General features: G+C 50.3%; 2 protein-coding genes across 6 annotated transcripts in view; one reads left to right on the top strand and one right to left on the bottom strand.

Annotated features, from left to right (window-relative positions):
* Window positions 1-2,744, top strand: part of JPH3 (junctophilin 3) — a 51,227-nt gene extending 48,483 nt beyond the window's left edge. The window contains exon 5 of the mRNA XM_048316301.1: window positions 676-2,744. Coding sequence (XP_048172258.1) covers window positions 676-756 — 81 coding nt within the window. The 3' untranslated portion in view covers window positions 757-2,744. The remainder of the gene's footprint in view (window positions 1-675) is intronic.
* On the bottom strand, window positions 719-25,655 carry KLHDC4 (kelch domain containing 4). Of its 5 annotated transcripts, none has more exons than XM_048316304.1 (13): window positions 25,294-25,654; window positions 24,150-24,241; window positions 23,261-23,339; window positions 22,325-22,423; window positions 19,995-20,131; window positions 14,942-15,034; window positions 14,364-14,523; window positions 9,712-9,793; window positions 8,269-8,477; window positions 6,777-7,197; window positions 6,209-6,328; window positions 2,774-2,841; window positions 719-2,042 (listed from the first exon to the last, which is right to left on the bottom strand). In XM_048316304.1, exons 1-13 carry the CDS (start codon window positions 25,390-25,392, stop codon window positions 1,968-1,970), a joined length of 1,734 nt encoding a protein of 577 aa, XP_048172261.1. In that variant the 5' UTR covers window positions 25,393-25,654; the 3' UTR covers window positions 719-1,967. The 5 variants fall into 5 exon arrangements, 4 of the variants coding, with proteins under 4 accessions (XP_048172261.1, XP_048172262.1, XP_048172260.1 ...); XR_007206257.1 differs by lacking the exon at window positions 719-2,042 and adding an exon at window positions 3,792-4,020 and having other exon boundaries at window positions 2,816-2,841; window positions 25,294-25,655; XM_048316305.1 differs by lacking the exon at window positions 2,774-2,841.
* Between the last annotated feature and the right edge of the window lie 732 nt (window positions 25,656-26,387).

Below are 26,387 nucleotides of genomic sequence, written 5' to 3'. Positions count from 1 at the left end.
GGGATGTCCAGCCCAGCTGGGGTGGGTGTGTGCACGGGGCAGCTGCAGTGGGGTTCCTGCAATGCTTTCCAGGTAAAATTCTGGAATGGTTTGGGTGGGAAGGAACTTAAAGCTCATCCCATCCCACTCCTGCCATGGTAGGGACACCTTCCCCTATCCCAGGTTGCTCCGAGCCCCGTCCAACCTGGCCTTGGACACTTGCAGGTATTTCCCAGAAGCTTCATTTGATCCATATAAACTCAGCAGAGGTTATTAGAGCATTCCCAAAAGGTTGCCTGAACATGGACCCCGTGTCTGGCCTGGTGTCCAGGACACCTGGAGAACAACTGGGAAATGTCCTGAGGACACGGCTCCAAACCATCCCCAAACCACTCTATGATCCAATATCATCTCAGGTTTGGGGTTTTTCTTCCTTTTCATTGACCATCTGATAAACAACTGATTTTAGTTATGCTTTTAAGGCCAGAATTCCATGGGATGATCCATGATCCACTTTAGTCAGGGGGTGCAGCCAAGTGTTTGTTTGGCAGCTTAAAGAAATCCTCCAAGGGTTCCTGGGCACTTTGGGAAGTGTAAACTGGGATCTGCTCATGCCCAGAGCTGCCTGGACTGCACAGAGCTCCCAGCAGAATTCCAAGGATCCATCTAACTCCTGTCCTTCTCTTTCTCTTGCAGGGTTCAGCTCCCATCCTGGTAGTCATGGTGATCTTACTAAATATTGGAGTCGCCATTTTGTTTATTAACTTTTTCATCTAATTCAAGACTGTCTTGTTTGCAAAAATAACAGTTACATGTATGAATGGGGGAAAAAAAACAACCAACAAAAACAAAACAAAAAAAAAAAAACCAGAACCAAACAACTACAAACAACAACAACAAAAAAATACAAAACAAAGGGAAAAATCGTAACTCGAACTGTCCTCCAACAATTTCCAAGTCTTTTCACAGAAGAACAACAAACGATCGAGTCTCACTCACAGTTTGCCTTTTTTTCCTGGGTAATGTTTTTTGGATTTTAGCCAAAATTCTTTGCTTGTATAACACTATGCTGTGTGGCATGGCAAAATGCTATCAACACTCTGCCCCCCCAACACTGGGAAGGATGAGAAGGAATCCCAACAAAAGAAAAACCTTGTTTCCCTTCCCCTCACCCCCCCAACCCCCCAAAAAAATTTGTCTTTGTAACAACAGCAATGAACCCCAAAATGGAGATGAGACGAGGGGACCATGGGGAGAGTTTGAGTGGAGTGGGGATGGGCTCTGGGATGCTCCAGGCTGAGATTCCCAGGGAAATCCGTAACAGCTTTAATGATAAATGGGAGAGAAAAGCAAAATCAGGCTTTTGTCCCTTTGGAAATGGAGGAATGCTGCTGTAAGGAGGAGGAGAGAAGGAGCATGGGGAAGGAATGAACCCTGTCTGGATGGGAAATGGGAGAACAGGCCCCATTTTGATCCTTGTTTTTAAAACCAAAATTGGCTTTTTGCAAACTTCCTTGGGGCAGGGGGGGAATAGGGAACACGAGGTGTGAGCAGCAGCCCCACCACCCTCCTGCCTTCACTCCTCCTCCCCAGGCTGCTCCTCACCCCAGGCAAGGCTGGAAAACCACCCAGAGCTACTTTTAATTCCCAGCCAATTTCTCCTGGCTAAAAATGTGTACCTGGATTCCCCAAAAACAACCAAAACCTTGGAGGCACCTCCAGCAGCACGGATGGAGTGGCTGATGGTGCTGTGCTGGTGAGGAGCATCCCAGCCCATCCCAAAACGTGTGCACAGGGAGCAGGGTGGGGAGGGACAGGGGACAGAGGGCTCAATTCCAATCCACTGAGGATGACAATAAAACAAAACCAAGCCAAAATCCAACTGTTTCTCAAAGGCACCTGGGGAGGAGCACCTGGAGCAGGTCCCAGAGAGGAGGGAGAGGGTGGTGGGTTTGTCTCTTACATCTTGCTGTGGACTGTTTCAGACATCATGCTTGGGCTCTGAGCATGTAGTATTTTGCACTTTGTAATGCAGGATGTATATTCCAGCTTCCAACATGTCCCTGTATTTAAAAAAAAGGACAAAAAAAAAAAGAAAAAAAAAAGAAAAAAAAAAAAGAAGAAAAAAAAGGAAAAAAAAGAAAATCAAACCAAACATCATTGGCAATGGCAGCCTCTAAGGATGTATTTTCTTTCTTTTTTTTTTCTATGTCACTTAATTTGTTCGTTTCTACCATCTTTGTACTATGCCTGCCTTGATTTTGTCCCCTCCCTGTCCCCACGGATAATCTGCATACTCATTAAAGATGCCGTATCCCTGTTCTGAGCTGTCCTGGTCCCAATCACACAGCGTGCTCTCCGCTCCGTTCCTTGGAAGTGGCTTTCCCAAAGCTCCCATTCCCTCCCCATGGTGCTCCACCACCACCAGCTCCAACGGCTCCTTTGGGATTTGGTAGGGCCAGGGACCAAATCCCACCCTCAGTGTCCCCCCCTGCAGCTCCAGCAGCAGGAGAAGGGTGCAGGAGGGTGGCAGCTCCCGAGGGGGAGGGTGAGACCCTCACAGGAGATTTTGGGGGTGGGGAAGGAGGGAAAAGCCCTCCTCGACATTCACATCCAGAGTTGTTGGATACAGCCCGGACTCGTGGACTCAGCTTTGCTTTGCTTCTGTTTTAGCTGTTTCTCTGCTACCTTTTCAGCAGATTTCTTATTACACTGCACTGGATTGCTATATTTTTAACCAGAAATAAACTAAGGATTAGAGCATGTGCCAGTTAAATTCAGTTCTTTTCCTTACATGGTCTGTTTCCCTCCTGTCGCAGTTTTGCTTCCTCTTTTCTTTCCTTTCCTTTTCCAGGCGCAGGGCTATGGGTGGACAGGGGAAAGGATAATTTTGAAATTCCATTCTCCACGGTAACTGTCCATCATCTTCCCACCTCTTCCTTTTTTTGTGTTGTTTTGGGTTTTCCTTTTGGCTCCTTAGTCATCATTTCCCCCCCCCCCAACGGTTGCTGCACACTTGAAATGAACCAAAAAACGACATACTGGGATTGCAGCCTTGGGAATTCACCCCTGGGGTTTGGAATTCTGTGTTTACTCTTTGGAAAGACTCTTGAGGACTTTTCTTTTGGTGCATGAAACAAAGGGCCTGTCAGGAGCAGGTTAAACAGAGCCCTGCACACACAGATATTCAGATATCTGTAAAACAGCACCAAAATGCCTCTTGTTATCCATCAAATAAAAGGACTGGTGGTTTCCTGACTGGATTTTTCCCACTGGTGCCTGCCTAGTTATTCCTGCTTTTGCCTCTGGACCAGCACAAATCCAGCTTGGATTTCCCAGCTCTCTGTTCCACCCAGGCAAGCTGAGTTTTGCTCAGTAGGAAAGACAGCCACAGACTAATATTAATTGGCTCCCAACCCACATGGTCCAAAAGAATGATTCCTTTCTTAATCCCGGGCAGTTAAGCAATTTGTCTCAGTTCTGGGCTTTTCACATTTGCCCAAGGCCAGAAATATTCCCGAGAAGTAGCCCAGAGAGAGAGGTAATTCAGTGTATTTCCCTGTCTTACGAGCCTGGCTGCTGCAGATCTACCTAAGGCCCATTAAAATGCCCATCAAGGTGGGCCATAAATCCATGGAAATTATCCAGACCTGCTGCTTTATGTCCAGGCTGGCAGAGGCACTTGGATAGTTGAAGGTTTGGATCATTTCTTAGGCTTCACTGGCATTTTTGTGTTCTGACAGCACGAGGAGGGGCTGGAACAGCAGAGCCATTAGGAAGGGGGAATTTGGGAAGGGAGATTTGGATCCCACCTGTGTGAGAGGGGCTGGTCCAGCACTGCATCCTTGGGAAAAGCAAGAAGGAAGGAAGACAAACGCCCTGTGCCATGTCAGCTTCTCCCCAGCCCATCTGGTGTCTGGGTTGCTGTACCCAAGACCCAGATTCCAGCACTCTCCACGGTCTGAGCTTCCAGAGCTTCCAGAGATCCCGAGCTGTGGCAGCATCTCTGCCAGGAAGCGCTGCCGGGAAAACACAGCCAGACTGCAACAGAAGGGGAGGAGCGACAGTAAAACAGGGTGGGATCGATGGTGAAGGGCTTAATTGAGACCTAAGGACTAATTACACATCCTGGCAGCTTTGGCAAGGCAAGGGAGGATGGAAAGCAGGGATTTTTGGAAGCTGTCACACAGAGAGGGCAGCTCCAGAGGGTTGTGCTAAGGCAGGACAGAGCAGGGATGGGATGGGATCTCCTGAGCTGGGGCCTGGGGGTTTGCACGGAACAGAATCCTGGCAGAGGCAGTTTTTCCTCGTTCAGGGGAACAGCTCAGCTCCTTGGACAGCTCCTGAATGACTGCATCGGTTGTAGGATCATTGAGTCATGGAATGGGTTGGAAGGGACCTTAAAGCTCATCCAGTTCCAACCCTGACACTTTCCACCATCCCAGGCTGCTCCAAGCCCCGTCCAACCTGCCCTTGGACACCGCCAGGGATCCAGGGGCAGCCCCAGCTGCTCTGGGCACCCTGTGCCAGGGCCTGCCCACCCTCACAAATCCCCCAAAGCTTTGCACAGAAAGATGTGGATTCCCCCAAGTGAGAGGACAACAGGGTGAGTGACTGAGCAAGCAGCAGGAATTCCTTCCCAGGTCATCAATAAATGCTTTGTTTTCTCCTTTCCCAGATCATCAATAAATGCTTTGTTTTCACCTCTCACCTGTTATTTCATGGGGAAGGTCCCTCCCTGTCAGACACATTTTTCTCTCACCAATTAAAGCTCCCTGTCAGCTCTATTTAATCTATGTTCTGTCCTAATTAGCCCAGCAGATCCCAGCCCTGCTCTCCCAAGAGCTGCATCCCTGGGGAAGGCCCTGCCAGAGGAATACCCAGGGCACCTGGAATTCCCTGCACAAGGACAGCCAGTCCTGGTGGCACCTCAAGGCACCACTTGGTTGCTGCAGCACCCACTTGGATCCCATCTGTCGTCCCCAAGGACACAGCACTGCTCTGCTGGGAAGGAAGGGATGCCTTGAGGAGAGCGGCTGGAACGGGGGAAAAACAAATCCCTGGATCAGCCCACTCCTTCCTGGCCTCAGCAAGGTCTGCAGGTAGGAATTTCACTGGTCATGAAGAGTTCACTTGCAGGACAACTGGGCCAATAGGGGGAAAAACCGAACTGGGAGATTTCACAAAGGCAAAACTACAGTGAACACAGAAAAGGAAGAGGTTTCTGCGATGTGCATCTCCCAGGTAAGGCAGGAAAGGATTCCCAGGTTTTTCCAGGCATCTCAGAGCTGCTGGTGCACTTTAGAACCACTGCCTGCACATCTCACAGCAGGAACTGCAATCCCTTTTCCACACAAGTAGAAAAGCTGGGATGGGATTGAGTGAGCAAAACAAGATGATGTAACCGAGCCAGTTTATTGTAGGAACCCTTGGAGACATGTCCCAGCCCCAGCCAGGAATCTGGGACCAGTGAACCATTGTCATGTGCACAATTTGTCTGGACAGACCCCAAACAACTTTGGAACAACAAGGTCAGTGTTGCACAGCCCAACCTCAGCAGAACAAGTGCTTGGACAGCAATCCTGTTCCTCAGGACCCTCCCACAGCATTCCCAGGAGTCACAGCATATCCAGAGCATCCATCCAGGCCGGTCAGCCCAGAGGCCCTCAGAGCTGGGAAAGGCTGGAATGCCAGGATGGACATCAGGCTGAGCTCAGCAGGGCTGACCACTGCTCTCAACACGTTCCTTCACTCCTGGAACAGCCTCAGGACATCTACACGGGATCTTCATAGAAAGTCTTGGCCATGGCATGAGCCACCTTGAGCACCTTCTTGTCCTTGGCCTCGGGGCCCATGTGGCTGCGGGCCAGCCTGAGCCAGTAGTGCTCTGTCCTGGCCAGGTACTGGGCCTGGGCCTCCCCAGGCTGCACAGCTGGGTGCTGCTGCTCCCCTGGGCAAAGAGAGGGACAAAGACAGGTCACACACAGCTCACCAGGGCCACATCAGCCAGGCCACGTGGGGCTGAACGTGACAGCCTGAGAATCTACCAGCAGCCAGGAGAAATTCTCTTGTATCCCCAGAGCAATGTACCAGGAAAGCTCTGCTTCTGCTGGAAAACTCACCTGGATGCCAGGGAGACTTTCCAGGCTGGCAGCAGAACCAGGCACTGCACTAAACCCCACTTTGGGTTAGTATGGAGAGTAATTATTAATTATTCATTAATAATTACCTTCCTCATCTTCACTCTCCTCTTCAGAGCTCTCCTCTTCCTCCTCCCCTCCCTCTGCACCTTCCACATCATCATCCTCCTCTTCATCCGACTCCGACTCCTCCAGCCATTCCTGGGTTTCTTTGAGGACAAAGGAAAGAGAAGAGAGGTACAAAGAGATAATTACAGAACAAAGAGATAATTAAGGTACAAAGAGAGAACTCCAGGTAATGCCCACGTGCTCTGCAGGACCCAAGACCATCACTGCCCTGAGACAGGGGGACAGGCAGGAGCATCCCTGAGGGTGGAGCGGATGAGCCGGGCACAGCAGGATTCCCAGGATGGCTCATGCCACCACAACTCTGTTTCCAGGTCTTGGGTTTCCAAATAACAGGGCAGAGCTCACTCTACAGCGACCCCAGAGCTCTGGGCCACACACGTTTCTGGTAAGACACTGCATTATCACACACTCCCAGGAAAACCTCCACCCCAAGGCTCATCACCAGCCCTGAGGAAGCTCCACAGTTGTTTTTCTCCCCAGTGTTGCTCCCCTGAAGGCACAGGGAGAGCTGCCCCCAGCAGGGCTTACTTGGATCCATCTCCAGCAGCACCTTCCACTCGTCCATCCTGTGCAGGTCGATGCTGTGCAGGTCACTGAGGGTCACCTGGCGGTCGCCCACCTCGAACATGCCCCCGTACACGTAGAGGACCCCGTGTTTCACTGCCACCATGGCATTGGAGCGTGGGCACGGCTCCACGGGCTGCCCCAGGGCTCCACCTTCCTCCTCCTCCTCCTCCTCCTCCTCCTCCTCTGAAGCAGACCTGTCCTTGTCTTCTGCAGCTCCAGGGATCACCTGCTTGATGGTCATGATGGTGCCATCTTCTGCCACCACCTCCTTGACGATCTCCAGGGGACCCTGGGGAGGCGGCAGCTGCAGCTCCTCCTCCCCAGCAGCCGCTGCCTCAGCCTGTCTGCCACGTCTGCGCTTCCTCTTCTCTGATTTCGGGCCCTGAGAACAGGAATAAAAGGAGATTTTGGGGAAATTGCGTGCCCCTAACAGCAGTTCACACAAACAGCATGGATGCTGCTGGGAGGAAAGCGACAATTCCTATTTTTCATCACAATTTAAAGTCTCAAGTGATCACTGCAGCCCCCTGCTACAGCATGAGCTTCTCCCAGCCTAGAACAAGGAACAGTGGAGATCCAGGACGTGGAATTGCTTCCTCTGTTAAGAGAGGAGCAGCTCTCCTGCTCCAGGTGCCACAAGCACACAGAGGTCACTGTTCTGTGGCAAGGGAAAGTAACCCACGATTCCCTGAAATCACAATTGCTGGGTGCTGAATTACAGCCCATTACCAGGCAGCACTCCAGGTCTTGGAAGTACTGTACAGAAGGGCTGGAGAACAATTTGGGAAGGCAGAAGCAACCACCTGAGTGGCTGTTTGCCTATTATGGGACTGACTTCTCCATTTGGAGAACAAAGCCAGGAAGGGGCAGGGGGAAGAAGCAGCTGAACCATGTTTGCACCTCCCTTGGCCTGTGAGAGTGGCTCAAACACAATCCAAGAGCTGAGCTGAGTTCTGAAGCTCTTGGAGCCAAGGTTAGTATTTCATCTCTTCTGGTAGCTCATCAACACTGGGGAGAAGAGGGACAGGTTTGATCCCAAACAGATCTTTCACAGTAGCTTTTAGTTAACTACCTCATGTCAGACTCACAGGTCTGACCTGGAGATGGCCTCAAAAACCACCAGAAACACGTTTTCAAGCTGCTTTGCTTCATTTTGCAGTCCACAGTAATGGGGTAGCCTGATTCCTGGAGGGATTGCTCAGGTGCACCACCAGAAACACAGGCTTCCTCCAAAGAGAGAAAATTCCTTGCTCCATCCCTGGAAGTGTCCACGGCCAGGCTGGAGCAAGCTGGGCTCATGGAAGGTGTCCCTGCCCATGGCAGGGGTGGAATGAGAGGCTCTTTAGGGTCCCTTCCCACCCAAACCAGTCTGTGACACTGTGAAAGCTCAAGGAGACCAAACCAGGCCTAAAGGATGTGTCAGATGATTAAATGACTGTATTTAACCCCAGACCTTGAGCTGTGCAGGGAACCAGCGGTTCTTCCCGATGTCATAGAAATAAATGTCATTAAAGAAGTCCCCTTCAATGCTCTCCTCCTCCTCCTCATCGTGCACCCCCCCAAAAAGGAGGCAGCGGTTGTTGGGAGCAGCAGCCACGGAAAAGCCGGACCTGGGAGTGGGTTTCACTCCAGAGGGGCTGAGCCGACTCCAGGTCCACCTGTCTGCAATGGAGAGAACAAATGGGAGCATCAGCAGAGCAGAATCCTTCATTGGTTTGTGCATTCCAAAGCCTCCCAGAATTCCAGCAAGGAATTCCATGACCCGTTTTGGACATTCTCATGGTATTTTCGGAGCTTTCTGGGGCAAGGAGCCTCTTGAAAGGTGTTTGCACCTTTACTGGAGGGTGGAGTTCAGACAAGGCCTGGTCAGATGCAGCCTTCAAGCACCAAAAAATGTCCCTCAGTTATCCCATGGAGCCCTCCCACCTTCCATCAGTTCTCTCCACCTTTTCTGCCACCCTGCAGCACTGCCTCACCCCCAAAAATAAACACAGCTCATCCCAAGAAGCCCCAACCAGGCTTTACAAAAGGGCTCAGCAGCAGAACAAGGTTCTTGCTCTATCCTTCTGCTTTTCTCCAGCCCCTTCCACTCTGACTTCAGAGCAAATCCCTGAAATGCAGGCTGGGAGAAGCACTGCCAGGCCCTGTGCTTCCAAAGGAACTGCAATTCCAACAAGATAAAACTACAAATAGGAATAACACAAACAGGGCCTGGAATCCAGACGGTGCTGGTGACCAACCCTCCTTCCCAAATCCCATTCCAGACAGGTTTGGAGTAATCAATCACAATTTGAACATTTTAGAAACTCAGCTCCAAGGAAATTGTCCCATTGCCTGAGTGAAGGACAAAATACTCTCTCTCCTAAGGAAAACCATGGAATTCCCATTCCAATCAAAGATAACCAACGACCCACAACGGGTCAGTCTGTTCCAGCAGTATTGTACCCCATGGAATGGGCCCACACTGGAGCAGTGAAAGAGCTGAGTGATCTCTCCCTGTCCTTATCTCAACCCATGAGTCTCCCATTGGATTTTCTCTCCCTCCTCCAGCTGGGGAGGGAAGGATAGAGCACCTTTAGTAGGTACCTGGCATCCACCCAGGAATACCCCACCCCAGGAGAATTCTGCAATCCCAACGATTTTCTGTTGTGGAACAGGAAAGCACTGATCAAAATGTCCCAGAAACAGAATTTCCAGAATCTGGAAATGTTGTTTTAATTCCCTCCCACATACAAACCGAAGAAAAAATCACTAAAATATCTTTTCCTGGATTTCTTCCTGAGCCAACACTGGGGCACAGAGGTTATCACTGGGAGGGGGATTTGGTCCCAAGTTTTTTTGGTGTGTTATTCCAAGGAAGGGAGAGGATTTGCATTCCCAAGCCTGCAGCGCTCACCTTCCTCCTTGCCTGCCCCTTCAGCCTTCAGCAGGAACATATCCGTGTGCAGGGTGCCTTTGTCCACATCCTTCTTGACCCTCTGCAGGGAAGGGAAACACAGGGATGCTCAGGGAAACAGCTTCAGTGGCCCAAACCATAGAGGGGACCCAACTGAAAAGGCAAACGCTGTGACTGGGCAAGGAGAGGCCACAGAGGAGGCTCTGGAGCATCAGGCAGCTCCAAACCATGGAGGGTTTGGAAACCAAACAGGGATACTCGCTGTGATGTGCCACAGTTCCTGCCTGTGGCAGCAGGAAGGGCTCTCCAGGCTGCAGCACAGGTTTGTGGGGATTTGTGGCTGTATGGAGACTGTGGGATGCAGGAATTTTGGGACCCAGAAAGGAGAAATCAATTGTCACAAGGGATTAAAACCAACTGCTTTGCAAACAAAGGACATGGGCAGCACTGAGGAAACAGGAGAGCCAAGGTCCTGCCTTTTACAGCCAGGGCCAGGTGCTCTCAAGGGACTGATTTAACTCCTGTAAAAGGCAGCACATTCCCACTCCCCCAAAGTGGGACACAACAACTTCCCAGGGCTTGTAAGGCCCTCTGGGATTCTGCCCCTGGATGTTGAGCAGAAGCTCTGATCTGCAAGGACCTCATGTGGTGCAGCCTGGTGACCAGCCCAGGCTGTGGGTCCCTGTCACCCACCCGAGACAGCACAGGAGAGGCAGAGGTGACACCTCTGCCCCACTGCAGCTGTGGCATTTGGGGTGCCACACAGCCCTGAGCAACAGGTTCGTTCTCCCAAACAGAAGCACAAACCCCACAAACCCCCCCTACAAAAGGCAACAGCAAGACAGCAGCAAGGGCAGGATGAAAGCTCAGCTGAAGCAATTAAATGCCTGACTTCCAGTGTGATTTCCCTGCTCCTTTCCCTGTAAGCCCTGGATTCCAGTGCTCATGGCAACAGCAGCATTCCAAGGCAGCTCTGTGCCACACCACTGTAGGAGGTCTGTTAATAATGTCATTATCCACCCATCCTTCATGCACAGCTCCTGCTTCCTTGTAATTCCCGTCCTCCTGGGGCCATGGTGTTGCTGGGATGAGGAACTGTGCTCCCAGGATGCCAGTGGGATCCCAGCAGTGGATCCCGAGGTTCAGCCCTCAGAAAGATGAGGAGCAGGATGAGAGTCCTGCTGCACACCTGTACCCTGCAGCTGGCAGGTTTTGCTGTTGCTGCAGGGCCTGGTATCCAATTCCAGGGAATGGTATTCAGTTCTCAGGGAGAGGAGAGGGAAGTGTGTTCCAGGCACTGCACAACTGCACACAGGTGAAGTGTGAGGAGCACAGTGAGATGGGCATGGCAGGAGAGGCAGGGAAGCAAACACAGAGAGAGCAGCTGGCTCCACAACCATCCGAGCTGTGTGGAATAACTGCATTCCTTCCTCCTGAAAAGCTGCCTGTAGTAAACACACTGTGAGTGCAACATGACAAAGCTCCCTGGGCTCAGAAAACCGCCATGAGGCGGAGTGGGAGTCAGTTTTTGTTATCACAGACACGCCTGCTTTCCCCAGCTCACAGACACTTCCAGCTGCTGGAGAGATCCATCCCCTCCCAGCCAGGACATGTCTGCCCTGAGCAAATCATTCCATCACTGACAAGAGGTTCCTGCTCCCCCATTATCCTTTGTGCTTTAAAGTTCCAGGTGTTTGTGTTCCAGCACAAAACAGGCTGGGATATCCACTGTGGACAGCCTGTGGTTTGCACGTGCAGGTACAGTGGGGAGTTACCAGAGCTTTACAGGTATTAGCTGAAATTCCAACTCTGCTGACAGACAGCAAAGAAACTGAGGCAGGGAGAGCTTGGGAAGTGGAATCAGGATTCTCCACGTGCTAAAAATGTCTGATATGAGATCAACAGTGATTAAAAACATCCAAATAGCAGAAGTGTTCAGCAGGCAGAGCTACAGAGGGAGCCAATCCCACCAGATCTTACAATTCAGGCACTTCAACCCTTCCACGTGTCCCAGCACAATCCACTTCAGCTTTGTGACAACTGCCACTAAAAAAACCCCAAACCAACAACAAAATCCCCACACCCCAGCCATCTCCAGCATCCCAAAGCCCTGCCCACGTGTAACTCCAGCCCTCCCCTGGCCTGTAGGCTGCACCTGCAAGGCGGAGCAGCAGCAGCTCCAGCCCCTCTGTTGCTTAGCAATGGAGAGGCCTCGGTGCTTCACACAGCCTGAAATGCAGCTCGCTGCAGCAAGCCCCATCCCCAGCACGGCAAAGGGCTCAGGACATCCTTAGGATCAGCAGGAGAGCAAGTCTGAGCTCCTCTGGGCATTCTGAGGTGTGCTCTAGGCAGAGCTGGCAGCACCTACAACATCCCCTTCTGCAGGAGATCACAGAAATTGTCTTTATCGTCTCCAGGCCGCTGATGAACCAGGAGTACACAGACACCATTGTGCTAAGAATCCTGCTTTTTAAAATACCAGGCACCAGCATCTCAAGGCAGTCACACCCAGGGCTGGAAAGCTCCTTTTTCACCACTTGCAGCCTGGTTTGTTTGGGAAAATGCAGTGGCTGGCACAGCAAAGGTGTGTGCGGACCAAGGTGCTGGTCCTGGCTCTGCAAGTTCTGGAGTGCCTCAGACAAGTCACTTCCATCTTTTCTGCCTCTACTTCCCCAGCCAGGAAAGAGACTTTTTTATCCAGGTCCCATGAAGGGAATTCAGCCCTGGACTGACAGACGTTACTGAGAACAGACTCTCCACATCACTTCTGCAAGTTCAGGACATCAAAGCAGGGACCAAAACTCTGTTTCTGCCTTCCCAGCTCCCTGCCCATCACAGGACAGCAGCCCTGCCATGTCACCACCCTCCTCCAGCACTGTGACAGCCAAATTATGTCTCTATTCAGAAAGAAGACCTATTATGATTTTCCTCTCCTCTTCCCTTCAAAATTTCCCATCACATGTGTGACTTAGTCCTGCCTCTTCTTAGAACACTCTACATTTGATGAATGGTGCTTTGCTTGGATATTTGCCTGGTTTCAGATGGAAAAATGTCTTCATATGCCCCAAAATATTTGCACAGCACCCCTGACTGGAGTATCTGCCTCTCTAACTGGAAACAAGGAATAAGTCCTCTCCTGTATCTGCCCAACTCCACTTAAGTATTGTTTTCTCCACGTCTACCTTCTCCCAAGAGTATCCCAGGCAAACACATTTTCTCCACTTCAAAGCAAACCCAGACACTCAGCTCCACAATCAGCTCTAAGTGAAGACACAATGAGAATTAAATAGCCACACATTAACAGAATTGGGTCTCTCCTAGAGGGGCCATATCCTGCTGAATTTAATTTTCAGGAGCGTGCTGAAGGTTTGTTGTTCCTAAAGGCTGCAGAGAAAATTCTGTCCAGAGCTTTGGTCAGTTTGTGCTACAACAGCAGAGCCTGTCAGGAATAGCCCCTCAGAGAGAAGCACACAGAGCTCTCTACATGACAAAGGAAGGAGACTTTTAACATCTGTTTAAAATGTCTTGTTCTAATGGAATGTCTGTTTTGCCTTAATGGAGTGTCTGTCTTAATGGAAAAGCTGTTTTTCAAGCTGCAGAGAACTTCCCTCAGCTCTTAGCCTTGCCCAGTGCCCTGCCAAAGGCTGAGGGCAGCTTTGCATTCCCTCCATCCCTTCTTCATTTTTAGCAGCCCACAGCAACCCAGAGCAGAAGTGGAACAGAACCAGCTGCAAACACACGTGACTTCTGTATTTCCATGGGGCTTCCAGGAGAACTCCACACCTAGCAGAGCATGCAGGCTCCTGCTTCCTTCCCACCCTCAGGAGGGAGGAAACAGGACAGATGAGGGAAGAGGACAAAGCCCTTTCAGGTGGGAAAGGCTCTGAGTCGTTACTGCTGTTGAATCCAACGCACATCTGATGAGGCAGAGCCCGAAGCTCAGGCCCTGAGGAGGCCTAAATGCTTCTAAATATACAGAGAGACTGACTCCCTTCTCTCCCCTCTCCCTGCTTCCCTCCTTTATTCATTTATTCCCCTCAGAAGAACAAGGCGTCCTCCTCCCCCAGCTGGAAGTGCTGCCTTTCCACGGGAGCAGCAGGATCCAGGGCCTCTGCCTGCATCCCCAACATGAAAAGCTTTTGCAGGAGCCTTCTGCTCAATGAAACACTTCCTTCCTGCTGCCCAGCACGGAGACAGGGATACCTGCTCAATAAGGAATGTGCTCCAAAGGGCTCTCTGGTGTAAATTCCCAAGATTAACGGAGCAAGGAGCAGAGCTGGGGGAGTCTGGTGCTTATCAAAAGTCTTTTTTGGCTTACTGAGTTTGCTCCCTCACCTCTGCCACTGATGGCACAAAATAAAAGTCTCCTGGCAACTGCTGCTTTCAACCTGCAAGTGCTGAAACACAAAGGAATACCTGAGAATGCTTTAAGTTGCCAAAAAAATGTCATTTCTCCCAGTTGCTTATTCCTCCCTCGGTGATATCAATTCCTTATATTGGATTAGAACAGCAGGGAAAACACAGAATTCATTTGAACCAAGATTAGCCCCTCAACCAGCAGAACTGCACGGAAAAAAAGCCATAATTACAAGATGCCTGTTTTAGTTCCCAGCCTGTGGACAACATCTGACTTAGCACAAAGTGTCCCCCACCTGTTTGGAGTAGCCTCCATAGATGATGATGTTGCCCTCGGGAGTGGGAGTCATCTGACAGCCAGATCTTGGAGCAGGCCCAATCCCTGCTGGAGCCAGCTTGCTCCAGGTGAAGGAGTCCAGGTTGAAGGCGTACACATCGTTGTAGTAGATGTAATCTCTAGGGAGAGCACACGGGCACAGCACGTTTTGTGATGGGCACGCTCAGGACAGGCTAAAACAGCACTTCAGAGCTCTGCTCCCAGCCCCGTGACAGCCCAGCTGTGATCCCACAGCATGGCACACCCCACAGGGGAAGATGTTTCTACAAGATAAGGATCTGGTAAGATTCAGAGGCCTAAAGTGCTGGACTGAGCTTTGGCTACAAGGATGGGCAGCTACTTCAGTGCTACAACGATTTCTCCCACACCTGAAGACTTTAAATCAAGATCCCTTGTCTTCCTAACACAAGAATCTACTTCAGTCCCAGTTCTGCTGAGGATAATCCTCCCATTAACACCCAGATATTTCTGTTACTGGTGAAATTTTGTTGCCCTTTTTAAGGAGGACTTAAACCCCCAGCCACCCCTGCAACCCACCTTGCACTCTCATGGAAACCTCCGAAGATGACCAGCTGCCTCTTGCACGCAACCATCCGGTGTCCACTTCGTCCAGAGGGCCCTCCCGGTGCCCTGAAACACAAAGAAATTCCATTTCTCAGCCAAATCCCCTTTCCTGGTAGTGCATCAGGCCTTTTTTGTTGGTCATTGGCAGCTGAGCTGGCTGAGCTCAACCTCTCCTGGACATGGGAACCATGGGGAACGTGGTTGCCTCAATTCGTGTCTGCTTTTCTCCTGAACAGGACGTGTGCTCTTCCTGGAACTCTTGGGATGGCAGCACAGACAATTTTATTCCTCGAGATAAACCACCCTAACAGCACCCAAAGTCTTTTCAGTGATGACTCAGGAGCTGATTTTTCAGGAGAGTTTAATGAACAGCGCTTGCACAATTACAGGGAAGACGCTCCAAACTGAGATGTTTTCTCCAAGCACTGAGAGACAAAACCTGGCTCTGACATCCCCCCTCCTTCAGTGTCTTAGGAAATCACATACCCACAACACCTTCACTCATCCACCTCAGTTTGGGTATGACACCAAACCAGTGAAAACACTTCATGAATTACTCAGATTTCCTCAAGAACAAAGGTATTGCAGCAAAATAAGTCATCATTATCATCATTATCCTACTGAAGGAGAGCAGGGATAGATGGGACGTTGAGAAGGAATTCTTCCCTGCAAGGGTGGGCAGGCCCTGGCACAGGGTGCCCAGAGCAGCTGGGGCTGCCCCTGGATCCCTGGAAGTGTCTGAGGCCAGGCTGGACGGGGCTTGGAGCAACCTGGGATGGTGGAAGGTGTCAGGGTTGGAACTGGATGAGCTTTAAGGTCCCTTCCAACCCAAAGCATTCCATGACTCTGTGACTCACTCTATGATCCTACATGCTCAAAAGCAGCTACACATCCCTGCTCCTTCCAAGCTTTCCTGACCTTTCAGTTAGACGTGCTGCTTCCACTTCCAAAAACAAGCAACACCCCCTCCATCTGTCACATCCAAGAGGCTCCCGAGGAGCCGGGCAGCTGGACACCATTCCAACATGGATTCTCCTTCCTTCACGCTCACCCACAGCATCACGTGAGAGACAACAAAAACAACTCCAAGAACTTTCAAACAAAGCCAGCTTTAGGCCAAACTGGAGGGAGAACAGGGTTTGCTGCGTGTGTTCTTCCCTGCCCCCATGGTGGAACCCATCCCATTTTTCCCTCGCTGAGGAGTCTCCCAAAGTGCCCAGCTGGCACCACTGAGCCCAGCAAGACTCCTCCAACAGGCAGCCTTAAGGTGTGGAAGTGACTGCACAATCAGGGCCTAAATGAAGTTGAAAACAGCAGCAAAACCTAAAGCCCCAACCCTGCCCCCTGCCACACTTGGAGTGGCAGCAGGGAGCTGGGAATGTGGTGATGGATTTTTGTGGAGAGGGAAAATGAGGGCCCTTATTCACCATGGAAAATGACAACCTCACCCCTGTGATAATGAGAAACTCCACCAGAACAGCAGTGTTTGGGGAAGACTGAATTAATATTGATTGCTTGGACTCTTTATTCTAACAGAGAGGTGGTTTTTCCAAGCATTTACTGGGTTTTGAAGTATCACCCTGCAGAACAGCACCTCTGGTATTAATTTCATCAAGCCCTGAAATCATTATTTTCTCTTGCTGTAACAAAGCTCCCGTGTCATTATTCCAAAAGATGGCACTTTTAAAATCACCTTTTTATTTTTTTTAAGGAGAGAATGAATTAAAACCCAACATGACCACTAAAATCCTGTTCCCAGAGTATCTCGTGCCTTGTTTCTCAAGCAAGTTTCCTCCAAGTTCAAAATCAATCCTGAACAATAAAAACTTTACTCATTGATGTGTTTTAATAAAGCTCCCACCTATGCAGAATTAACTCCAAGGCACAAATGGCACAGTCAGGCAGGACTGGCAGTGATGCAGAACCTCATTCCTGCTCCAGAAGGGTCTTCCTGCAACTTGTGTTCCAACTACAAACTCTTCCCTTTTACCTGTTTCACTGCTCCTGGTCCCAAAGAAACCTTCTGGAAATGGTTTCCCAGACTTTATGATTAATGCTCTATTTCATGGGGTTGACACCAGAAAGCAGACGTGTGGGAGGGAGCTGTAAATTCTCCAGACTTTTTTTAAAAATAGATTAAAAAGTCTGGCTGAGGACTGGCTCTACACATGTACAGCATGAGGCTGATCTGAGCTGCTCCATAAGGAATTTCCTTTTGCTCGTGGAGTTACTCTGGGGCTTGTAGTAACAAACCAGACCTGAATTCAGCCCCCAGATTCATGAATTACTTGTCCCAGTGGCTACAGGCTGCAGGAGCTACCTCTTCATCCAGAGAACGCTCAGGTGAAGCTTGGGAACGTTCAATAATAATAAAAGTGGGGGTGAAGAGAACATCCCAGCAAAGGGGCACTTCAGGACAGAGCACTTTTATCCTTCAGAGGAAGCTGAACTCAGGATTTGTGTTGTTTTACACCTTTCCCTGTGAATGCCCCAGTGTCGGGGTCAGTGGCACGCACAGATTCTGTCCCCTCATGTTTGGACACTCAGGTGGAAGGTGAGAAAGGAAAACACAACTGGCACAGGACCCAAAATCCTCAATTCCAAGCCCTTGCAAGTCAATCCACAGTTGTACATTTGTTTCCTGATCTGCCAAAGAACCAGCTCGTTTCTGGGCTGACAATCTACTTGATTTACACCAGAACACCCTTCTTTTCTTTAAGCACCTTCTACCTGGTGTGGCAGGACCTGATTTTTCTGGTGAGCAAGGAGAGGCATCCATCAGACACAACCCTGTGCTGGGCCACCCTGCTCTGCAAGGACTGCTCCACTTCAACAGACACTGGTGAAACTGGGACATTTACAGCACCACATCCCACCAAATCCTACAGGAAGTACCATCAGCATTCCAGAATTTCAGTGAAGGGAGCTCCACTGGCTCAAATGACAACCCCAGAGGAGGGATGTGGCAATTCCCAAGCACGAGCCCCAAGGATGCTCCCTGTCTCTCCCTGAGGGAGTGCACTGGGCTACAGGGAGCTGAGGGGGAATGTTCTGTCTAGGAAGGAATGAGGCAATTAGGTTAAAATATTGCTGCTCCAAGGCAGGGTAACAAACAGTTCACGGACTGAGGAAACCTTGTGCATCACACACAAGATAAGGTGGTTGCACTAAGTCAAAGTCAGCTGCTGGCACGGCTTCTAACGGGCTGGGATTTGCTGTGTTTGGATCATCTTTGTGCATGCAAAATGCAAGGAAACACAGCTAAATCTTGCTAAATATAGCAACTTTGAACTCTGCCAGGCAGCCTGGCACCACTGCGCTCTGTGCTAGGAGAAAATGGAGCTGCACTTCCCCAGCACAGCAAAGTTTCACAGTTAGTCAAGGTTTTCTCTTCCCAAGTGTTTTACAGTCAAGCCCCTCACAGCACCAGGTTTGTGGCAGGAAGAGTAGGCCAGGAAGGACAATATAACTGCCTGGAATCTGAACTGTGGGGCTGGAATAACCAGATTTTCTAGAACTTCAAGTTTAGATCACAGCAGGGTCATCTTGGACAAACCAACACATCAAACCCACCTGGAATGGGGCACTTGTTATCCCTCCCATGGGAACAGAAACGGAAACTTTGCCTCTCTTGTCCAGACATTTCATCATGAATAATTAATTTTCTTTATTATTTGCACTAAAATGATGTCTTCTAAACCCAGCTCTAGTCTGTACCCCATGTCTGCCACCTGGCATTTACTGGGGTAACACTGGCACCACACTGGATACATGGAACTCTTCCTTGGCCTGTGTGAAGGCTGTTTGTGCCAGGGATGGTTCCCCACCATGATCCAGCAAATGGGAAATGCTGAGGGAAGTGAAGTGCAGCAGGTGTCATGATCAGAGTTTTAAAAGAAGCTGGAAAAACTCCCTTGCAGAACTCAACAATCATCTCAACAATTTCCTTTTCCCCTTTCCAAGCAGGCTCCTGATCAAGATGCCATATGGAAAAGCAGAGAGGCAGCAGAAGCTGGATTTTCATGCTCAGCCAGGTCAGCATTAAAACAAAGCCATTCCCTCCCATTGCGTCATTAATGCAGCTCCTGGAGCTCAGCCCAAGGATGGAAGATGTGCTTTGTCTGATTCCAACACTGGGACCAGGGCATGGGTGTTCCCAAAATTCCAGCAAGGGCCACCCAAACATGGCAGGAAGCTCAAATGGAGCAGGCTCCAAATTCCCACTTGTCAGGCACTATCAATGCTCTCACTTTGCAGGGAGAGGAGAGAAAGGTGAGCCAGGCACAGTGAGTCACTCTGAGGCCTCAGGCATGTGCCAAGGCAGAGCTCATCCCAAACCACCCTCAGCTACTGTGCAAGCAGAGGCAGAGACAGGTAACAGACCCCAGACTCTTAACAGGGTGAGAGACACAGATTACAGATCCCATGCCTTAAGAGCGTGAAAAGGGATCAACGTGGGCAGATCTGGTGTTCCCACCTGAAGGAAGAACATGGAGCTCCTAAGTGTTCAAAAGCTGCTGCTTTTCCCAGTGCACTTTGAGGGTGATGTGGAGCTCCAGCCCACCCAAAGCTGTGTTCTGAGTACAAGACAATCTCAAGTCCAAGAGGAAGCCAATGCCAAACTCAGACCCAAAGCCAATCTCCTGTCTCTCAGTCCACTGCGTGTCATGTCAGAAGTCCTCTCAGGAAAACACAAACATGAGGAGCCAAAGCGAGGAGCCAAAGGTTAAGGAAACATCAACAGAGGACTTTGGGCCAGATCCACTGAAAATATTTACACCTTCACTCCCCTCAGAAACTACCAAGGCATTTGGCACCTGTTTACTTTGACAGGTCTCAATCACTGGCTTGTTTATCCCGAGGAATCTCAAGGCAGCAAATGCCAGTTCCCAGGGATGAAGCTGGCTCCGTGGGTAGATACAAACTGGCTTCTCCAGTCAACTGGGAGATCTCCAGGGATCTCAGGGATCACTGCTCCAAATTTCTTGGCAAAAGCATGGTCCAGACATGAAGGCCTAGCACTTACTTGATCTGCTCCCAGGTCTTGGTGGCCAAATGCAGGACCCAGAGATCCTTGTAGTGGTAGAACTGCTCCCCGTTGGGAGAGGCAAACTCCCCCCCGAAGATCCAGAGCTGCCCCCCAGCCGTGGGCACCACAGCTGCCTGCAGGAGAGGGAAGAGCTGGATCAGAGCAGGATTCTAAAGCAGGCACATAAGTTCACCAGCCAAGCACACGGCTCCAAATCTGAGGAAACAACAGCAGCTCTCTGGGGCTGAAGGAAGGAGAATTTGGAATAAAAAGTACTCAATGTTTAGCACACCTTCCCGAGAGCAAGGGAAAGCTGGCCAAGGAGCTGGGCTCTTCCCACTTCCTGAGGGAAGTTCAAAGTTTCCTAGGAAACATCTTGGGATTAGCTTAACAAAAACTGTTCGACTCCCTCTGTTCAAAACCAACCAAACAAGAAAAAGAAAAGAAAAGAAAAGAAAAGAAAAGAAAAAAAAAAAAAACAAAAAAACAAAAAAAAAACCCAAACACAGAAGGAAATGTGCAGCATTTGGACAAGAGGAGAGACTCTTACTGCTCTGATTGTGTCACAGCAGAGAGGGGTATTTTTATATTTTTTTGGCACAGAACAGCACCAAAACACCTTTGGCATGCAAGCTGCCAGTTAAAAGCAGGGAGAAGAGCAAGGCTCTACTTCATTAAAATTATCTGTATTAGGACCAAGGAAGAAGGAAGGAATCCCAAGAGGGAAATGCTGTGGCTGTGCAAATTTCAAATTGTGTTTTCTTCCAGGGTACCCATCACAGATCAACTGTGGGATAATCTCTTTCCTCACAAGGCTTCATTCCCTGCCTGTCTCTCCCAGCAAAAAAAGATTTTTAGCCCCACACAGGACCATGCCCTCCCATAAACCAGCCCAAACATGAAATGATTATGTAAGAAAATCCAGGGTGTGCTTTCAGGCAGGATTTGTGGGAACATGAAGTTACCTAAACAAAGCAGGTATGTGCCTGAATTCCATGGGCATCCTGTGCTTAAAAGCTTAAGGGGAAGGTTTATGCAACAGCCTGCTCATACTTGTGGGTGACCTTTCCAAGAGCTGCCTTGAAATTCGTGACAAAACCAAACCTTTTCCTGGAACAACTGCCAACACCTGCCCTTAGCTCCTCTCACCTCCACTCCAACAGTGGATTGTGTGTCAGAGACCAGGGATGACAAATAAAACTAAAAACATGCACCTGGCACCCCCAGACACATTTCTGTTTAACTCTGAGCTATGCATTAACGCCACAAGGAAGACAAACCAGTCAGCTCATGAGGCTGAACTGTCCCCTGTGAAACTATAATTAATTATCAGACAGGAAACACTGCTGAAAGCAGGACTCCTCAGATTACTGTTGTTGTAATCCAGCTGCAGCTCTTGATCTGCTCCCTTTGGATGGAGCTGCTCGACAGCCACCTGCTGGCTACTGGAATGCAGCCTCTGAAATCAAGTTCTAGTCCAAACAACACAAAATAGCCCAAAAATCAAGTCAGAATCTTTCAATTCAAGGATACGCAGCTCGGAGCAAGACTGGCACTTAGTAACATAACAAAGGGATATGAACCTAATTGGGGTGTTGCATCTTACCAGGGAGCTCTGGAGAGCTTTGGGATGGGCAGGAAAAGGACATTCACATCCTGTATGGCAGCTTTGGGAAGGTACCAGTCACCCACTGGCTGCAGCAGGTTAAGAAAATTTATCAGCTGGTGAGGGCCAAAGACCTGCAAGAAATACAAGTCTTTGGTCCAGTTTCTACTGTGCAGGTGTTCACATAAAGTAAACAAACCCAAATCCTTCATCCTCACAAGCAGCCTGTGACCTGGATTTCCAGAGAGGTGGAGAAGAGCCCAAGTGCTCCCTGCTGGCAGCAGTGGCAGTGTCTGGGATGCTCATGGATGTAGGGCTGTGGCCATGAAGGCAATAAGGCACTTCGGTCAAATTCCAGTTTGAAAATCCAGGCCCCCTGGGATTATGCATTTGAGCTGGTCCTTGTACAATGCAGCAAAAAGAATTCATTTCTAAAGAAGAACTGCCCCCCTAGCTCTGCTTGAGTCCTGCCAGATCAACAGATACAACCCCAAACCTTCATTCCACACTGAACACTTCCAGAGGACACCCAGGGATCAGAGCACCTCGGGCAGCCTTGGACAGGCCCCTCAGCAGAAGAGCTGAAGAGACACCACTGGCAGCTCATTATGAGGAGAACAAAGAGAGGCAAGAAACCCTCAGGAGGTGAAAAAATTAAAATCCTCCTCCCAAATAATCTTTAAAACAATCCCAGCTGCTGCTCTGGCAGCCAGAGCTTTACCTGGTGAGCACAACGCCTCGGGGGTGGGTTGGGAATCTCCAGTTTGGCCCAGCTGTTCTTCCTGATGTGGTAAATGTACAGCTCATTGTACAGGAAGGTCTGTGGGACAGGGACAGGAAACAGCAGCTCAGCTCAGCTCAGTTCTGCCTGGTGGAATTTGGGTGAAGATTGCAAAGCGCAACCTCCTCAGCAGGCAGGGAAGGACAAGAAACTCCTGCACTGCATTGGGAGGCAACAACTGTTCCACCGGGCTGGGAATGTTCTTACCCAAACCCTTGGTGACAGCTTGAGATACCAGGATTTAAAAAGCTGGAGCTTAACACAGATGTTCAGGTTAAAGCTGCTCAACTCCAGAGCAAAGAACAGCTCCAGGTGGTAAAAAAGGCAGAATCAGTTTAGCTCATCACACTGGGTAACCCTGAGGTGACCAAATATCACTGCCAGGCTGGAGTTTCCAGGGCAGTTTGTCTCCAGGAGCACAACAACCACTTGCAACCTGCAGCAATCCAGGAGCAAGAGTGCTCCTGAGAGCAATAATTTGCTGCTGCTCCCACCTCCAAGGCAGGCAGTGCCTTGCCAGCAGCAAAGGTGCAGAAATATCTTGTTTTGAGAAGTGGAAGAGATTCTTTTCTAGTTATCCCAAATGAGGGGCAGATATGGCTACAATTAAGTCTGGAGAAATTATGAAGCCCTGAAATATTGATGCTGAGACAATCACTCTGACTCCTTAATGGGTTCCAGCGTGTCTCCTTCCTGCCAACTGCTCAGCCATGAGACAGACCCATGGCAGAATTAAAAGGCTCTTTTGCTCTCATTCAGGGACAAATACATATTTTATGACTCTGCCTTGAATTTCCCTTCAAATGAGACCCGTGCAAATTACAGGAAAAGGAGGGAGGGGGCAGATAAAGAAAAAGAAAATGAAGTATACATTACTTTTTGGCCATTGAAATATTCACCTCCAAAAAGGATCAGCTCGTCTCTCTCGGGGTGAGCACAGAGGGAGCAGTTCAGCCTGAAAGAAGAACAAGGATGGAAAAAACAGATCTGAAAGTCCTTAAAACCCTGAACCTTGGAGTCTTTAACTCAGGCATCAGCACCTCTGCCCTCCAGACACAAAGGTCTCTCTATCATCTGCCAAATTACCCTCCTGTGATGTTCACCCCAGGGCTAAAAACTTCTCCAAAGAAATTAATCTCTTCCAAAACTTCCACCAAGATGAATTGGGCACTGTCTGAGAGCCTCTCCTATTTCAGGAGCACACGTTACTCTGTGATTTAACTCCCCGTTTGACGTGAGCTCCTGAATTTTAATGCTGGGGTGGCAGGAACAAAAATGACTTTTATGAGGTCCCAGAACTCTGCGCTGTCTCCTCTCCATTTATCTGTGTCATTATTCTGCACTTGCTGCTGGTCACTGCTCTCCTGAATACCCCAAGTACGTGAACCCCACTTTATTAAAGTGCTTTTTACCTCATGACACATCCTTTTGCCTCTGAATTCCCTTCAGCCCTCTAGTCCAAATCCAAAACTTCCTCTTCACTTTTATTTTCCCTCAAAGCCCTGAAATCTGACTCTGCGTTGCCTCTTTTGTGCTGATGGAATGGTTAAAAAGGGGATTTTGGCACCAAAAAGTTTTTGGTTCCTTTTTTAACCAGGTATTCAGTATTCTAGGCGCTTCGTAACTCCAGATGTCAGGTATTTTCTAACTCCAGATATCAGCTATACCTTCCACTCTTGGGAAATAACTTTACATAAATAAATGCCATTAAAGGCACCCCCAACTGCTCTGCAAGTGGCAGCCAAAGCCTCACACGAGCTCTTACCTGGGTGAGGGGGGTGGGCAGGATGACTCAATTACTTGTGTCTTTTTAGCATCCAAACTCTGGAATTCTGCTATCAGGGCTTCAAGATCCTCCTGGAAATAAAAAGCCAGACATGAGCAGCTTGACATGCACAGAAGCACACATGAAACCAGCACGCACTCCCACAATCTCCCTTAAAAAAAAAGAACTGAAAACCCTGCCTAATTACAACTGGAAACTCTTTTATATCCAGAGAAACCTCGTGTTTCTTTATTCCCTTTCAACTTCACTCAATTAAAGCCAAAATCTGCCCCCCAAAACTGCTGACAGACCAAGGGCAGAAGCAGGATTGCAGCAGGAGGGAGGTTCTGAGCCAGGGTCTCTCCCACAACCCCACTGCTCATCTCCTCCCTTCAGGTCACCTTTCTGAAGGTGTGGGCCAAGCAGAGATTTCCAAAGTGTGGGAATTTTGCCTCTGCAGCATGGAATCAGCTCTCCCTGCAGCCAGGACACATCTACAGGGACACTTTCCATGTCTTTAAGCCACTAACACCACATTTTGAACAGGGAAGAGTCGCTCGGAAAAGGCTTAAATACAAGCAGCCCTTCGAGGAGTGCGAGAAACAAAGATTTTTGTTTGTTTTTAAGACCAGAAGGATGAAGGGGATGGAAAGCAAAAAGGAGCCTTAAGCTGTGCTTTCGTGTCTTTCTTTTACACCTCCTGTCACACACAATGGACCCCATGCGATTTAACCAAGTAACTGACTCTGCTTAGAATCAGAGAATCAGGGACTTTAAAGCTCATCCCATTCCAGCCCCCCGCCGTGGGCAGGGACACCTTCCACTATCCCAGATTGCTCCAAGCGCCGTCCAGCCTGGCCTGGAACACTGCCACGGATGGGGCATTCCTGGAAGTCCAAGTTCAAGCAGGTTTGGACACTGCTCTCAGGCACGTGCTGGATTGCTGAGGTGTCTGCGCAGGGCCGGGAGCTACACCGGATCATCCATGTGCGTCCCCTCCGACTCAGGATATCCTACGGTTCCCTGATCCACACTTTCCCTGGACAGCCCAGGTTCCCTCTGGATTCGCTCCTTTGCTGCCAACCCTGTCCTCATCCTTCCCCGGCACCCGCAGCGGCCCCGCGCCCTCACTCGCGCCCGTCACCTCCTCCTTCTTGGCTCTGCGGGACACCTTCTTCTCCATCTTCGCCGCCGTCTTCTCGGCGCCTTTCCCCTTCTTGTCGCGCTTCCCCTTCTTCCCCATGGCGGCGGGGCCGGGATACCCCGGGATTCCAGAGGGATCACACCGGGACGGGGCCGGGTTACCCCGGGATCACACCGGGATCACACCGGGCCGGGATCACGCCGGGCCGAGCCGGGATCACACCGGGATCACACCGGGATCATAGCAGGCCGGGATTCCCCGGGAATCACACCGGGATCACGGCGGGCCGGGCCGGGATACCCCGGAAGGCCCCGGGATGGGGCCGGGACGAGGCCGCTCCGCCCCGGCCGCTCCTTGTGCCCGGCGGCAGCGCCCCCTAGCGCACCAGCGGACTGGGGACCGCCGCCCGCGCTGAGGGAGCGGGGCGGGAGCTCCCTGAGCCGGTGTCAGGAGCCCCGCAGGGCCGGGGAGAGGGCTTAATGCAGCCCCGCACACCGGCCGGCACCGCCCGCACAGCCCTGGCACAGCTCGGACACGTCGGGATGTTCTGTTTGTTCTGATGCCCGCCCCGAGGAGAACGTGGAGCCCACAAAATGGCCCCCTCCCCTCACACAAAATGGCCCCCCCTCAGGGGAGGGCATGGAGGGGCACCGGCTCGAGGGGAGGCTCAGGCTGGACAAGGGGACGGTGCCAGGCTCTGTTCAGCGGTGCCCAGTGACACGACAAGCAGCAATGGTCATGAACTAAACCACAGCAAGTTCCACCTCAGTGTGAGGGTGGCAGAGCCCTGGAACAGCTGCCCAGGGAGGTTATGGAATCTCCCTCTCCGGAGACATTCCAAACCCACCTGGATGCATTCCTGTGTCACCTGCTCCAGGTGGCCCTGCCTTGGGCTGGATGATCTCCAGAGGCCCCTTCCAACCCTAAATATTCCATGATTCTGTGATGAGGATCAATTTATTTCGGGTTGTTAAACATTGGCATCAGTTTTCCCCATCCCTGGAAGTGTCCAAGGAAGGCCTGGATGTGACACTCAGTGCTCTGGGCTGGTGACAAGGTGGGGATCAGTCACAGGTTGGACTCGATGATCCCAG

Source organism: Corvus hawaiiensis, chromosome 12, assembly GCF_020740725.1.
Source record: "Corvus hawaiiensis isolate bCorHaw1 chromosome 12, bCorHaw1.pri.cur, whole genome shotgun sequence".
Taxonomy (NCBI): Eukaryota; Metazoa; Chordata; class Aves; order Passeriformes; family Corvidae; genus Corvus; species Corvus hawaiiensis.
The sequence above is the reverse complement of the archived record's forward strand: the minus strand, read 5'-3'. Positions and strand labels throughout refer to the sequence as shown.

Excerpts from the sequence above, each read along its gene's own strand:
- KLHDC4 (XM_048316302.1), bottom strand. The coding sequence starts at position 25,392 with ATGGGGAAGAAGGGGAAGCGCGACAAGAAGGGGAAAGGCGCCGAGAAG. Across the intron at positions 24,242-25,293 it reads GCAGAGCCAAGAAGGAGGAG|GAGGATCTTGAAGCCCTGAT; the intron begins GTGACGGGCGCG and ends TTTTATTTCCAG. Across the intron at positions 8,478-9,711 it reads AGGGGCAGGCAAGGAGGAAG|ACAGGTGGACCTGGAGTCGG; the intron begins GTGAGCGCTGCA and ends TCTCCATTGCAG.